The sequence below is a fragment of the Aspergillus tubingensis genome (assembly GCF_013340325.1).
Source record: "Aspergillus tubingensis WU-2223L DNA, scaffold_3, whole genome shotgun sequence".
In the NCBI taxonomy this organism is placed as follows: domain Eukaryota; kingdom Fungi; phylum Ascomycota; class Eurotiomycetes; order Eurotiales; family Aspergillaceae; genus Aspergillus; species Aspergillus tubingensis.
In genome coordinates this window covers 3,506,280-3,519,859 of record NW_023336277.1, presented here as the reverse complement: position 1 = coordinate 3,519,859, position 13,580 = coordinate 3,506,280, and the positions used below count along the sequence as shown (strand labels likewise).

Sequence of the window (13,580 nt, the reverse complement as noted above, 5' to 3'; positions counted from 1 at the left end):
CTGAAGAGTCCTTAGCGGCAAACAAGAACCAATAACCACCTACAGGTATATTTCAAGCGATGATGGTAATCAATGAGGGAATTAAAGCTGGGGCATGATCGAGCGATCGAGATTCTCCATGGGGTCATGTAAGGGGGTTCTGTAGTATAAAAAGCGGGTAGAAGGCCGCTGTCCATTCAGCGGGTAAAGAATATCAACGAAACGCAACAATGGCTGCTCAGGACAAATATTGCTTCGAAAGAGATAAGAAAGAATCGGAGAGGTATGGTCCGACACATAGCAATGTTCATGGATAGTCAGGCAATTCTCTAATGCCATTCTAGGCTGGATGTACAGCACCGCGTGCTCGTCCGAACCAGCGGGGATACCCTCATTCATCCTTCAATTCCAGTCGAAGACATTCGTTCTGTTGCAGATATAGCTACCGGAACTGGGTGAGTCTCTCTTCTCCGTGCAGGGCCCAGTCTTTGAAACTAATGGGTAAATATGTGGCGCAGCATTTGGCTGCGAGATCTGAAGAAATCGCTGGATACACCTCAAGTCGATCGCTACTACCATGGATTCGATATCTCATCCGAGCAATTCCCTGAGAACCCAGGAGCGATACAGTATAGTGTTCACGATCTGACTGTCCCATTCCCGCAAGAACATTGGGGACGATATGACTTGGTACATGTTCGTCTTCTAGTCGCTGCTCTCGAGGAATCAGACTACAAAGCTGCGATCGCAAATATCTCGAGAATACTGAGTATGGGGAACCCTTCGTGTGCACATTGCAATCACTTCCTTGACTTGACACTAATGTAAGTGCAGAGCCCGGAGGCTACCTCCAATGGGAAGAAATCGACGCTGTAACCTACCTCACAAAAGGCTACCCGGTGCTCAGTGAGCTTTATCGCTGTTTTGACTATGGTCTTACAGCCGAGGGCAAATGCTTTCAGGCCTCAGCTAAGGTATATGAAGAGACTCGGGCAGCTGGATTCGTTGGTGTAGAGCGGTTATGTTATGATTCGCACAAGATTCCTGATCTGCACCATGATGTCGAGGAGAGACTTACTGCGATCATCAGAACACTTTATGCCTTCCTTTTGCTGAGGTCTAAGCAGGTCGATACCGCAGAGGTCGCATCGCAAGAGGCAGAGAATCTTGCTGAGGAGCATCGGCGTCAGTGCGCAGAGGGAAATTCCCCGCCCCTGAAGTTGATGAGGGTTGTGGGTCAGAAGCCTTTGTATCCGTCATCGCTGTAGGCTAGGGTAGAGGTTGATGTGTTGGTTGTTGCTAGTATCTTGTGATTAAGCCTCTTGCTGGTACTGCTCATTATGTGCATCTCTCTTTCGATTACCTCGATTTAGAATGAGCAAGAAATTGTCTTCGTTTGGGAGGGAGAGTAGATCCATGAACTGTCAGTACCAGACAGGATCGACTCGATCCATTAGTATGAAGTACGGAAAAGCAGATTATGCGAGGCATCAAGTGCAGGATTATCATCAGATTTGCGTACTTCGCCTACTTAACATTCCTGTTTCATGACTGCGGTGGAGAGCAGGGCACCGTGGCAGACCTGCTCTATTACATCTACAGCGTGCATAATTACAGTGCATAATACAATTGACTAATGCCGAAGGAATGCAAAAGACAAAAAAGAAAAAGGAAATGCTCCCACGCGGATTCGAACCGCGGACCTCATGATTACTAGTCATGCGCTCTACCAACTGAGCCATAGGAGCTGATTGGTTGAGGTGTGAGTTGTAAATTTGTCTTATGTCCTACGATTTGGTTATTCTTGCCCATCTGACCATGTTTGTACAGTTGAGTTCACAAATAAAAGCTTTTATACCTCTTCATTATCAATGACATGGATCCAAAATAATATCATTGAGCGCGCTATTGGGCGTATCACAACGTCTACTTCTCGTGTTCGTTGCTCAAAGCAGCTCACTATATAATGTATCCCTAGGCACATAGTACCGGACCTTTGCCCTGCAAAAATCAAATCTCATTTAGACACAAGCTCACTTTGGCGTGGGAAAACAATCGCTGCTTCGTCAAAAAAGCCGATATCCTACAAGAATAAGGCCACTATGAATGATAGCCCGCTCTTATCCAACCACGGGCCGTCTACAAGTACTTTGTGCCAGCCGTCCCTTGTTGTACATCATCGTAGATTAACTTTTATTAAGAATCGCCCATAACAGGAATGATTTGCTTTAGTGAGTATTGTGTACACAATGTGAGGCTGTGCTATCTGCCCCATATGCGGATGAAGGATTATTATCGATTTACCCGGATTGGCTGGCATTTGTTCTGCAACAGGCTATCAGCCGAGACCTGAGATCAATCATCGGCAAGTCGTTCACCAACAGTGCCGTTTCATGAACAGGGTCCTTGTGAACACCATCTGAGCACACACGGAGATTGAACAACCCCTTGGCTAAATTGTTGATTGACCAGGGGCTAATATACATCAATCCTTAAAATACAGGGCAAGTTCTTGGAACCAGCGACACCGTTTGGGCGAATGTCCCCACCTTCGAAGCTGACAGAAAGCTTTTGCAGTAAGAGGCCAAGGCCACAACAAGATTAAGGTCCGGCATGCTTAAGGCTAAACGCCGGGGATTTGCACGGATTGGCCGTTAAGCCAGTTACTGGTCTGACTATCGCTCTATGGGAAGTGTCTGAGAGTAAGACTAGCTAGGCCAAGAAGAGGGCCATGACCCGTGTCTCTCCCTCTACGCGCCTACAAAATGAAGCCAAGGCGCCGCTGTAGCAGCAGCCCTTGGCAACCAGCGGATGGCCTGGCAATGCACTCCGCCAGGGTCCAGTTGACCCCGTTCTGTGGAGCGTGGATCGCGGCCGGATCGCATTAAGATGAAACGTCTGGCTTGGCAGGGCCCGCATCTCCTCCGCCGCTCAACCGGCATCCCATCACCATTCCCCTGCCAGGGCCCTGATATAAAACACTCTCTGCGAACCTTCTATTCAGTCTTCTCCCCAAGCATTCTTTTCATCAGCCAGGATAGCTGTACATTCTTTTTTCTTACTTTCTCATTTGCGAACTACGTTCCCTTCCTTTCTACCACACATTCATTCTTTAACAACTTCAAATCACCTTCATTTCACCTACCACCATGAAGACTACCACCTACAGTTTGCTCGCTCTGGCAGCGGCTTCCAAGCTGGCCTCCGCCCACACCACCGTCCAGGCCGTCTGGATCAACGGCGAGGACCAGGGTCTCGGTAACACCGACGATGGCTACATCCGCTCTCCCCCCAGCAACAGCCCCGTCACCGACGTCACCTCCACCGACATGACCTGCAACGTCAACGGTGACCAGGCTGCCTCCAAGACCCTCTCCGTCAAGGCCGGTGACGTTGTCACCTTCGAGTGGCACCACAGCGACCGCTCCGCCTCCGACGACATCATCGCCTCCTCCCACAAGGGTCCCGTCCAGGTCTACATGGCCCCGACGGCCAAGGGCTCCAACGGCAACAACTGGGTCAAGATCGCTGAGGACGGATACCACAAGAGCTCCGATGAGTGGGCCACCGACATCCTGATCGCCAACAAGGGCAAGCACAACATCACCGTTCCCGACGTCCCCGCCGGTAACTACCTCTTCCGCCCTGAGATCATCGCCCTCCACGAGGGTAACCGCGAGGGTGGTGCCCAGTTCTACATGGAGTGTGTCCAGTTCAAGGTCACCTCCGACGGCTCCAACGAGCTTCCCTCCGGTGTCTCCATCCCCGGTGTCTACACCGCCACTGACCCCGGCATCCTCTTCGACATCTACAACTCCTTCGACAGCTACCCCATCCCCGGCCCGGATGTCTGGGATGGCTCCAGCTCTGGCTCCTCCAGCTCCGGATCCTCTTCCGTTGCTGTCTCCTCGGCTGCTGCTGCTACCACCTCTGCCGTCGCTGCCACCACTCCCGCCACCCAGGCTGCCGTTGAGGTCTCTTCCTCTGTTGCTGCTGCTACCACCGAAGCTGCCGCTCCCGTCGTCAGCTCTGCTGCCCCCGTCCAGCAGGCCACCTCCGCTGTGACCAGCCAGGCCCAGGCCGCCCCCACCACCTTCGCCACCTCTTCCAAGAAGTCCTCTAAGACTGCCTGCAAGAACAAGACCAAGTCCAACTCCCAGGTTGCTGCTGCTACCTCCAGCGTCGTTGCCCCCGCTGCTACTTCTAGCGTCGTCCCCGTTGTCAGTGCCAGCGCTAGCGCTTCCGCCGGCGGTGTTGCTAAGCAGTACGAGCGCTGCGGTGGTATCAACCACACTGGCCCTACTACTTGCGAGAGCGGCTCTGTCTGCAAGAAGTGGAACCCTTACTACTACCAGTGCGTCGCATCCCAGTAAATCAAGCATTGATTTGCTGTGATTCGAGTATTGGTTGGATTTAAGTCCAGTCGAGCTTGATATGGAGAGAGAAGAGATTTAATTGTTGGGTGGATGTGGATGTAACCAGCAATTAGGTCTTAGTTGAACAATAGAAACATTTTAATCAAACAAAGCAAGAAAGTAAATTGATTATTGGTTGTAGTAGGAAGTGATATTGACGACTCACTTCGATCAGGAGTGGTTTTGACTTCTCACTCCGATCATTAACCAATCGATCTAGGAGACATAATGGCTCGAGACAGGACAGATCGCTATGGCTTAGAACGCAGTAAACCAAACACCAAATAGAGACAGACATAGCAAAACACCAAACATAAATAGAAAGCATAGAAAAATCTCAAAGTCATAAATAGAAACACCATCACATACCCTCCTCACGGCTCTTCACCAAAAACGAACAAACACCCCAATAAACCTTCAAGAACTCATCCCGATCTTCCTCCTTCAGCCAATCATACTCTCTGGTTCCCTTTAAGACCAGCTTGTCCTTCAAATGTCTGCCTTGACGCAGATCCTCAAAGTAGGTATGTGGCGCCTCGGCCCGAGTAACCCGGTACTTGGAGAGATTAGCCGTAATGCAGAACGACACGTATGGATCGCGCTTCTGGCCCTGTTCGTATTTCACTGCCATGGGGAGGAGAAGGCATGAAAATAAGTTGTTACGGGCTTGTCTCTTCGATAGGTCGTATGTGTCCTATATGATGTTTCATATTAGCGATTGTATGCTGAGTAGGTATGTGTGTTATGAGTAAGAAGGAGGGCATACCAAAAGCACGACTAAGGGACATTGTCTCCATTTGTCGTCAGGACCGAATATTCCGCCATCGCAGGGGAGAACACCCTTCATGTTTAATTTGGCGAGATTGTATCGGATAGAATATTTGTCGATGATTCTGTTACGGTTTGAACATTAGCTGCTGCTCTTCATTTATTGTGGATGATAATGACGCTTACAAGTTTGCCCTGAAGATGTCCATACGAAGACCGAGGATGCTCAAGGTGGAGTCGATGGTGGGTGGGACATCGTCACGGCACTTGTCCAAGTCGTGGATCCAGGATAAGGTGAGAAAGATGGTAAGGATATCATTCTTCCTTATTGGGGACTCGTGCGGTTTATAGTGGTAGTCCAGGATTTCTTGCTTGCTGGGGGTGATGAAATCTTCGTTCAGCTTTGCAAAAGCTGTGCGCTCAGTTATGTTAGCTATTATCTAGTCAGTTGTCTTTGTTATAGGAAGGATGGCATACATTTAAGAATCTTTTCGTCGGTGGGAAAAGAACTCCCAAGTAGGTTGATGGGAGTGACATTCTTTTCGGAGACACAGTTGAGAGCGTGCACTTGCTCAGTCGTCCAGTACTTACCTCTTTGGTAGAAGAAACTGCGTGGATAGATTCTTTTGGTGGGTTGAATGGTAGATCTCACTGCGGGTGCAGGAGTGGCTGGGAGATGAGCAGCAGATGACTGCGCAGTAGCAACTTGCATGTTGGGGTACTGCATAGTGTGACTTTGGCTGTGGCTTTGTTCAATAAAAGGAAAATATAAGTTGAGAGTAGAATATAGTGATAGGAGTTTGTCGAACATAGCAGAGTTGAAAGAAGTTGCTTGTGGAGTCGGGATTCTTAGCAGACAGTTGCAGAGGAAGACAGCAGGGGCTTACGGCTGTGGGATTCCTGCGACTTATGTTCCCGCTGGCTGAAAGCTCTTCGGCTGTGTCGACGATGCCAGAATACCGTCATACACTTGGGAACATGCTTTGAGGAATGATTCACGTTATACAACACGTCGGAGCACTGGACCATGGATAGCGCCCAGAGGGGCGCGGCGGTCCGTATGTGTGCGTCTCGAATTTCGAGGGACATGTTACGCTTGCAGCAGGGGTTTTATAGCTCTTTATTCCTCGAAATGTATCGTCTTTCAGTTCTCGCATTTTAAGAATTATATGGAGGAAATTCCCGGATTAAACCAACGATAGTAAATTTGACAGGCCGTAGGGGACTTATCGAACAAAGGGAATTAGTATATTGGCATTTAGAGAAAGACTCTTTGTTCGGATCGACAATGGTATTGTCCATGAAGCGTAATATAACATGGTACGATGAGATGAGATATTATCGCCTGTAAAGGTTTAGGGCTGAAGTATAGAGATGAACGGTGATTGGAGTGACTTCTACTCAACCAGGGGACAGTAGTACCCAGCCTCAGAGAAGGAAATAGTAGCCATGCGCCACGTGGACGTCAGGTTCGGGGGGTCAATTCCGGAGCCTGCGTCATTATTCCAGCTACATTGCACAGAGCAACAAAATTAGCTAATGTTGGTACTTTCATCCATTAGTCTGTAGGGCGACAGGACTACACATAGATCTGGATAGATTCAATGGAGTGGTGATGGGTCTGCTAGAATGCAGGGATGGAGCCAACGGGGTTACTTCATTGACTTGGGCACATCCAAGGAGATTTTGATGTTAAAGGTGTAGGCATGAGGATGGAAGCTGAGATAGCATAGAGTGTGAAGACTAAAATGACAAGGGCTTGGCTAACTATATATACAGTAGAACGAGACTCTTTTACAGACGTAGGCGCGTATCGTTGCGGCACCTGATCTTGTGTCTATTGACAAGAGGCATGAATGAATCGGCAAGTTCCATAGTTGTGACGGGATGACGTGGGAAAGAAATGCTAACTACTAACTAGAGGTGCGGAAGTGATAACCAATGGTAGGGGGGTGGGAGATAGCCTAGCCAGTCTGCTAATTAGTAGATGCGAAAGAACGGACTCAGCGGTCGCTTCGTCAAGAAGAAATCCAAAACAAAAGATAAACCCATAAACGCAGCGAGGCGGCAGTAGCAAAAAGACAAAAAAGATGTGACAAGGGTGGGATTCGAACCCACGCCATCTTACGATGACCAGGAAGCTCGGAAGCTGACTGTTAAGGTGAACCTTAACCTGGCGCCTTGGACCGCTCGGCCACCTTGCCGTTGTTATGATAATGGCTCTTGATTATAATACATAAGGGCCGCAACGCATACTATTACCGTAACACGCTCAGCCTCAGGAATAGCTGCGCTGAGTCCATTGTGTTAAGTGTTGTTTAGATATCTGTGTATTCATTTTTATTCTAAAGCAAGAGGCTTGCATTCAATCGATTCAATCAGCATTATGGACTGCTCCACAACGACAGATTGTATCGTATTCGAATTTTCTTTCCTCGACATGACATTACTACCTCGCAGGTCATCCAGGATATATTTCGGTCGTCACTACGGCTTCAACCAAGCCTGGTACTAAAAGACACCACCAGAACATCGAAGTAAATATTCATGATCATCCCATTAGTAATAAGAAAGCCACCGTTAAACATAAACCATTAAAAATAGAGATTATCATTAATGAGAGCAAACCGCCATCATCGCATCCTCAAAATCCCCACCCGAAACATAACTCTTCACCAACGAGCGCATATTCCCTCCCATCGTTCCCTTGACCCTCGCGAAATACTCCGGATTCCAATGCAATCTGACAGTCCAATACACCAGCCTCTTCTCATTAGCCCCATTGGACCCGAAGAAACACTCCTTCAAAGTTGCACCATGGAATGAGATCGGATCCCTCGCTACCCGCAACATCGTAACCAGCGCATCCTCCAAATGCCCCGAAAACTCACTTCGAATGACCTTCTCAAGAGGGACATGATACATTCTCTCGAACTCCCCAGCCAACACATTCAACCTCTCATCGGATGAGTTCATGAAGATACCGAAAAGAGCGACCTCGTCTGTTCCCACCTTTCCAGCGGTCACACGATGAAGTTCCCTCACGTCGGTGTCAACGCCGCGCGGATCAAAGGGAGATCCCGGTTCGGGGCGTCTCGCGTTGAGCAGCATCTCGAAGAAACGCTCGGTCTTCCCGCTCAGTTCTCCCTTGATGTCATCGAGAAGCGACTTGTGGTATTTGTCCCGGTAGGCGCGCTGAATTGCATGCAGATCGGCATTGCTCCGTCCTAGAAGAACATCGTTCAATCCCTTTTCGTTCGTGCCCAACCCGCTCATCGCGTCGTGGAGGTACGTGATATCTGATTCCAATGGACCTGTGGCGAGCGAAACGAGGATGGTCTCGAACGATCCCGAGGTCTCAGATTTCAGGTCCTTAGTTAGGGATCGGTTGTGCATCTTTTCGTAGGTGTGGCGGATAAGCGCCATTCGGTTGGGATCGGTGGTGCTAGTCAGGACGCGAATGAGCGTTTTCTCGTCCGTTCCGAAGCCCTTCATGGCTTTGCGGAGAGCTTCGGCTTCGTTGGATGCTGTCCCTGGGGGGAGGAAGGAAGGGTCATAGCCGGGGGAGGGACGGGAGGGCATTGGGCCTTGTTGTGGGGGATAGTTGGGGTAGGGACCACCTGCTCCTGGAGGCGCCATCATCGGTGGTGGCTGTTGGCCCGGAGGACCCGGAGGGAAGGATTGGTATTGCTGTTGCGGCGCATTCGGGTAGCCTGGCTGAGGAGGATGCCCTTGTGGGTAGCCCTGCTGGACTGGAGGGCCTTGGTGCGAGTATCCCATGCCTTGCTGTGATGGTGGGTAAGAAGGATATGGACCAGGCTGCTGGGGGTGTTGCCCGCTCATGGGAGGTGGGTATGGAGAGGCACCCTGTGGTGGGTGTTGCTGCTGAGGAGGGTATGGTGATTGTGTTTGCTGTGGATGATGGCCGGCCATTGGAGGTGGGTATGAACCGTGCTGTTGAGGCGGCTGATGAGAGCTTGGACCTTGCTGGTAGGGGCCTGGACCCTGCGGGGGATATTGTGGATATTGTTGGTGCTGGCCATACTGTCCCTGCGGCGGCGGGTACTGTCCTGCAGGGGGATATTGATTATAGCCCTGCGGCGGACCCTGTCCGTAAGATTGCTGATACGACATGGTTCCTCTTTCAAAGGAAGGTAGATTGAGGATGGAAACAGTGGTTAATGATGACGATGAAGTGAGATTGAGGAAGTGGGGGTGTGCGACGTTAAGTATCTGACTGCTAAAGCTTACAGACGGGCGCAGCCACAGGGACGGAAATGAAGAGCGACGGCACAGCCACTAAGGGACCAAGTGAATGGTTTGATTGGGCTGACCCGAGGGGCAGAGTTCACGAAGGAACGGTTCAAGTGGGGGTGAAGTGGCTGAGCGGAGTGAATATTTGCCTTGGAAGGCCCCAAGTACGGACAGTGGTAATTTCCTGATCGGGAAAGTCAGATGCCTGACAGTTCGATGCGAGGTGAGATTTCTGTGGCTAGTGAGGCTGAGAGCATGCAGGATGCTACTTAATTTCGGAAGAACGAGCCTTGCTGTACAGAAATGATCCGAAAGTCTTCTATCTTATCAATCACATATCGCGAAGAACCGTTATCAGTTATCGACACCTAGTATACATTTGTTTTACATAGCTATACACCATTGACTTGAATTTACATCAGACGGAAAAAATCACAGTAATAATACATCGGGTATATCTGCCTACGAACCATGATGCCCATGCTCATGCTCGCGCTCACTCATATGTCCCAGCCCCGCCCTCTGCAACTCGTGCCACTTCTGGATCACCGCGGATCGTTCTTGCGTTGTAGCCGCACACATCTCCTCAATACCCTGCTGCATACGCGAAGCTAGAATATCCTTCGTCTTGCTCTTCGAGAGCGAGTTGCGAAGACTCTTGTGCATCCCTTCTAGTGGGTAGCCTGCCAAACCCCAGAGGCCTAAGTAGGTTTCAGTTAGCTCTGACATCGCCGGTTTTGTCGAGGAGTAACTCACCAGCAGTGGGTTTGAGAAAGACACCACCTACGCCCTTCCCAATACCTGTCAGCAATCCCTTTGCACCAGACTTTTCTATCCCGACCACAGGCTGTGTGACAAGTCCGGTAATGCCGTTGTAGAATCCATGCGTGAATTCCTATACTCATCAGCAACCTCATCTCATCTCTCTCGGGAATCCAGAGAACATACCGTCCCAGCAGCGCGGAACCCACTCCTCACTCCAAGCACTCGTGGCGAATCCTCCACTAAGGTATCATGATACAGTTTGGGGGCATTATGAAACCCCTTCGTCAGACTCAAAGTCACATCCGTAGGCAATTTAATGAGCCAGTTCGCAATATGCTTTGTCGCACGGGCGCTATGGTACGACGTCTCAGCTAGGATCTCCTTTGTATGAGACATTTCCCTCGTTCGCAAACGAGTAATGGTTCGCTCGAGATCAAGCTCCGCGCCGATATCATCATCCGTTGTGTCGAACGTCTCGGTGTCAGAGCTGCTTGTGTGCGGGCTGGAGGATTCATCACCGCTGGGGCTGTTGGTGGCTCCGTCTCCAATTTGCTGTCGGTCGGGAATGGCTTGATCTCGGTTTATATCTTCCCCAGCGGAGTGATAGGCTTCGTCGGATTCGATTGAACCTCGAGAGTTCTCGTTGAAGGAGGGTTGCTCGCGTTCACTATTCTCATATTGGTTCTGATCCGCTGTTACTGAACGTTGGTTGTCACCATTCGGGATCACATCAGCCCCGACACCCGAATCGAGAGACGTCTCTGTTCGCCCACGGCGGTGCCGGTGGAAGGACGATTTATCGAGATAGGAAGGACGAAGCTCTTTCTTCCAATCATGTTTGTGATGGAGTCGACGTTCATGGGTTGTCGAAAATATGCCTCGCATTCCGCTAGGCGCCTCCGCGATGCTGGTGACGAAACCCGAGACGATACCATAGAGAACCTCCGCACCGGCTGACAATGGTCCCCTAGGATCTCGATTGGTGTCGTATTCGCGTGAACGATATCTGAATTCCTCCGTTAGCCACATGCCCCGGATGCACAAGAGATAAACTACACAGAACATACAGGACAACATTCCGCGGACTGATCAAACCAGTCTCCACCAACACCGCCGCAGCAAATGTGCTCAGCTTGATATGCGAATGCTTCACCCACCAAACAGCCGGCCGATTTGGACAGATAGAGCACCGCATAGTCTGCACATCTAGATGTTGATAAAAGCTAGCAGCGGCATTTTGCACCCCCCGCTCCTTACGCATATCTCTCCCAATTTCTTTCGCCTTCTCTAACGTCTCTGGCTCAAGCGCCTGTTTAATCGCTTTCGTGAGCTTTTCCGCCGTTAACTGCTTATGCGGGATAGGCAGTGGGCCAGCGCCAGCGCGAGCCACGATCGAGCCCCAGAACGGCTGATCGCCGAAAAACGGGATAATGATGGTCGGACGACCCAGTACTAGCCCGGCGGCTGTGGTACCCGCTCCACCGTGATGAATAACACAGGACACGTGCTGGAAGAGCCAGTCGTGTGGACATTTGTCGATCATGAAGATGTTCTCTGGGATTTCGTCTTCGTCTGCTCCGAGGTTACCCCATCCTTTGGAGACGACCGCCCGTTGCCCGCTTTCGCGGATGGCTTGGAAGACTTTCTTCGTTAGTGAGCCCGGGTTGTCTACGACGATGGAGCCAAAGCCGACGTAGATAGGAGGAGGGCCGGATTCAAGGAAGTTGGCCAGATCGTCGGGGGGTGTGTAGTCTGAGGCGGTAGACAGGAATGAGAAGCCGGTAATGTCTATATTGTCTCCCCAGTCTCCAGGTTTGGGGAGGAGGGCAGGTGACCAGAGATAAGTGTATGGGATGCGCAATCGGTGCGCGATACTCGGTGCCCGAATAGCGTCTAACGGGTCCAGCCCGAGATCGCGCTTTCGGAAAGAATTGATCAAATCTCCCAGGCCCTCCCACATGAGGATCTCGACAATAGCATACGAAGCAAAATTAGCGGCGGAGGGCTTCGTGTTCTTTGTGCGGATAGTCGCCAGCGGATGAGGGAAAGACTGTGTTGCCGACCAGGGCATTCTACACCCTTTTGATCAGCTCATTGAATCATCTTGGATTTTGAAAGGGGATACGCACGTAAACATCATATTCAACGGAATACCCAACTTCTCAGCACAGCTCAAATGCACAAAAGTCGGTGGATTCGCAATGATAGCATCCGCCACGAACGGCATCGTACGATAATCCGCCGTCGCACTCCACGGATCGTCCGGAATATGATGCATCCCAGTCCCATCGCCCGTCTCATAGCACGAGCGCCAACAACCCGAGAAGATGGCCTTCATTTCGCGTCTCCGGCGCGGGATAGCCCCACTACGCAAGGTACTCATATGCGGCATCAAGCCTGGGTTCCGCACCATAAACGCCATCAACTCGGCCGGATCACCGCCGATATCGAAGAACTCGAGACCCGCATGCTCAATCGATTCACGAAAGGCGAGATGTGTGGCGAGACGAACGCGATGACCGTGGGATTTGAGGACTTTGCCCAGCGCAAGGAAGGGTTGAACGTCGCCGCGGGAGCCGACGACTTGGATGACGATGTTGAGTTTTAGGGCGCAGGGGGGTTTTCCGTCTTCGATGAGGCAGACAGATGGTTTGCGCTCTTCGCGGAGGGGTTCGGGTTGCTGTTGGAGGTGTTTGATGATTTTTGATACCCAGGGTTTGCGTTCGCGGATCTTGATGTCCAGGCGGCCATTGTCTAGTAGAAACCATGATAGTTAGTAGCTGGGATTGTAAGGGAAGTGTGAAATTTAGAGGGATAGAGAATGTGCGCACCCATTACCCGGACTCCAGTGTTGAGTCCCCTCTCATGGTAATGCGCACGCCGGGGAGTCCGCCCATGGCCGGCGCTGTTGGTGGTTTGTTGGGCGATTTGTTGCTCGTCCGGCCAGTCGTCGGCCGTTGGGCCATCTTGATGCGGCATCTCTGCTAGCAGAGATAGACGGAGTCGACCATGTGCGGCCAATAGGAAAAGTTGAGACTTTCGTTGATGTGTTCAAGAACAATCAATGAGGAACTAGAACTAAATGATTGCGGAAAGAAAGAACAGCCACAAGCAAAAAACACAGCCGAGCAAAAAGTGTGGACAGTTGATGTCAAAAGGAACCCTGGCGGAGGCCCGGCTGGTGACGCCATAGTCCGAAATGCTTCATGGCAGAGCAATGAGGGAGACCCACGGATGATCGCATGGGTGAACCAGTGGAGCTGCCCTTTTCAGGGTACAAGCTGCCTTTGTCCCTCCCAGGAAATTGGCCTAGGCTAGGCTCTTGCGTCTTTTCTGGGGCTCGTCCTTTTTGCTCAACGTACACTGAGTAGTCTGCCCATTCCGAGGCTATTCGGATTA

At 50.8% G+C, this 13,580-nt stretch overlaps 5 protein-coding genes and 2 non-coding genes across 7 annotated transcripts; 2 read left to right on the top strand and 5 right to left on the bottom strand.

Annotated features, from left to right (window-relative positions):
* Nucleotides 1-209: 209 nt before the first annotated feature.
* On the top strand, nt 210-1,247 carry AtWU_02296 (putative LaeA-like methyltransferase; the record flags this gene model as incomplete). Its single annotated transcript, XM_035497410.1, has 4 exons — nt 210-262; nt 324-434; nt 498-748; nt 814-1,247. 4 exons carry the CDS (start codon nt 210-212, stop codon nt 1,245-1,247), a joined length of 849 nt encoding a protein of 282 aa, XP_035353303.1.
* Nucleotides 1,248-1,654: 407 nt separating this feature from the next.
* Nucleotides 1,655-1,727, bottom strand: AtWU_t55. Its single transcript has one exon. It is a non-coding gene; the product is annotated as a tRNA-Thr (tRNA).
* A 1,401-nt stretch (nt 1,728-3,128) lies between these two features.
* Nucleotides 3,129-4,352, top strand: eglD (putative endoglucanase; the record flags this gene model as incomplete). Its single annotated transcript, XM_035497409.1, has 1 exon — nt 3,129-4,352. One exon carries the CDS (start codon nt 3,129-3,131, stop codon nt 4,350-4,352), a length of 1,224 nt encoding a protein of 407 aa, XP_035353302.1.
* A 403-nt stretch (nt 4,353-4,755) lies between these two features.
* On the bottom strand, nt 4,756-5,889 carry AtWU_02294 (aldo/keto reductase family protein; the record flags this gene model as incomplete). Its single annotated transcript, XM_035497408.1, has 4 exons — nt 4,756-5,088; nt 5,161-5,287; nt 5,349-5,574; nt 5,640-5,889. The coding sequence occupies 4 exons, from the start codon at nt 5,887-5,889 to the stop codon at nt 4,756-4,758; spliced, it is 936 nt and encodes a 311-aa protein (XP_035353301.1).
* A 1,366-nt stretch (nt 5,890-7,255) lies between these two features.
* Nucleotides 7,256-7,366, bottom strand: AtWU_t54. Its single transcript has 2 exons — nt 7,329-7,366; nt 7,256-7,301 (listed from the first exon to the last, which is right to left on the bottom strand). It is a non-coding gene; the product is annotated as a tRNA-Leu (tRNA).
* A 409-nt stretch (nt 7,367-7,775) lies between these two features.
* On the bottom strand, nt 7,776-9,296 carry AtWU_02293 (annexin; the record flags this gene model as incomplete). Its single annotated transcript, XM_035497407.1, has 1 exon — nt 7,776-9,296. One exon carries the CDS (start codon nt 9,294-9,296, stop codon nt 7,776-7,778), a length of 1,521 nt encoding a protein of 506 aa, XP_035353300.1.
* Nucleotides 9,297-9,878: 582 nt separating this feature from the next.
* AtWU_02292 (putative UDP-glucose,sterol transferase) lies at nt 9,879-13,160 on the bottom strand (the record flags this gene model as incomplete). Its single annotated transcript, XM_035497406.1, has 6 exons — nt 9,879-10,117; nt 10,173-10,311; nt 10,365-11,187; nt 11,249-12,253; nt 12,311-12,935; nt 13,013-13,160. The coding sequence occupies 6 exons, from the start codon at nt 13,158-13,160 to the stop codon at nt 9,879-9,881; spliced, it is 2,979 nt and encodes a 992-aa protein (XP_035353299.1).
* Between the last annotated feature and the right edge of the window lie 420 nt (nt 13,161-13,580).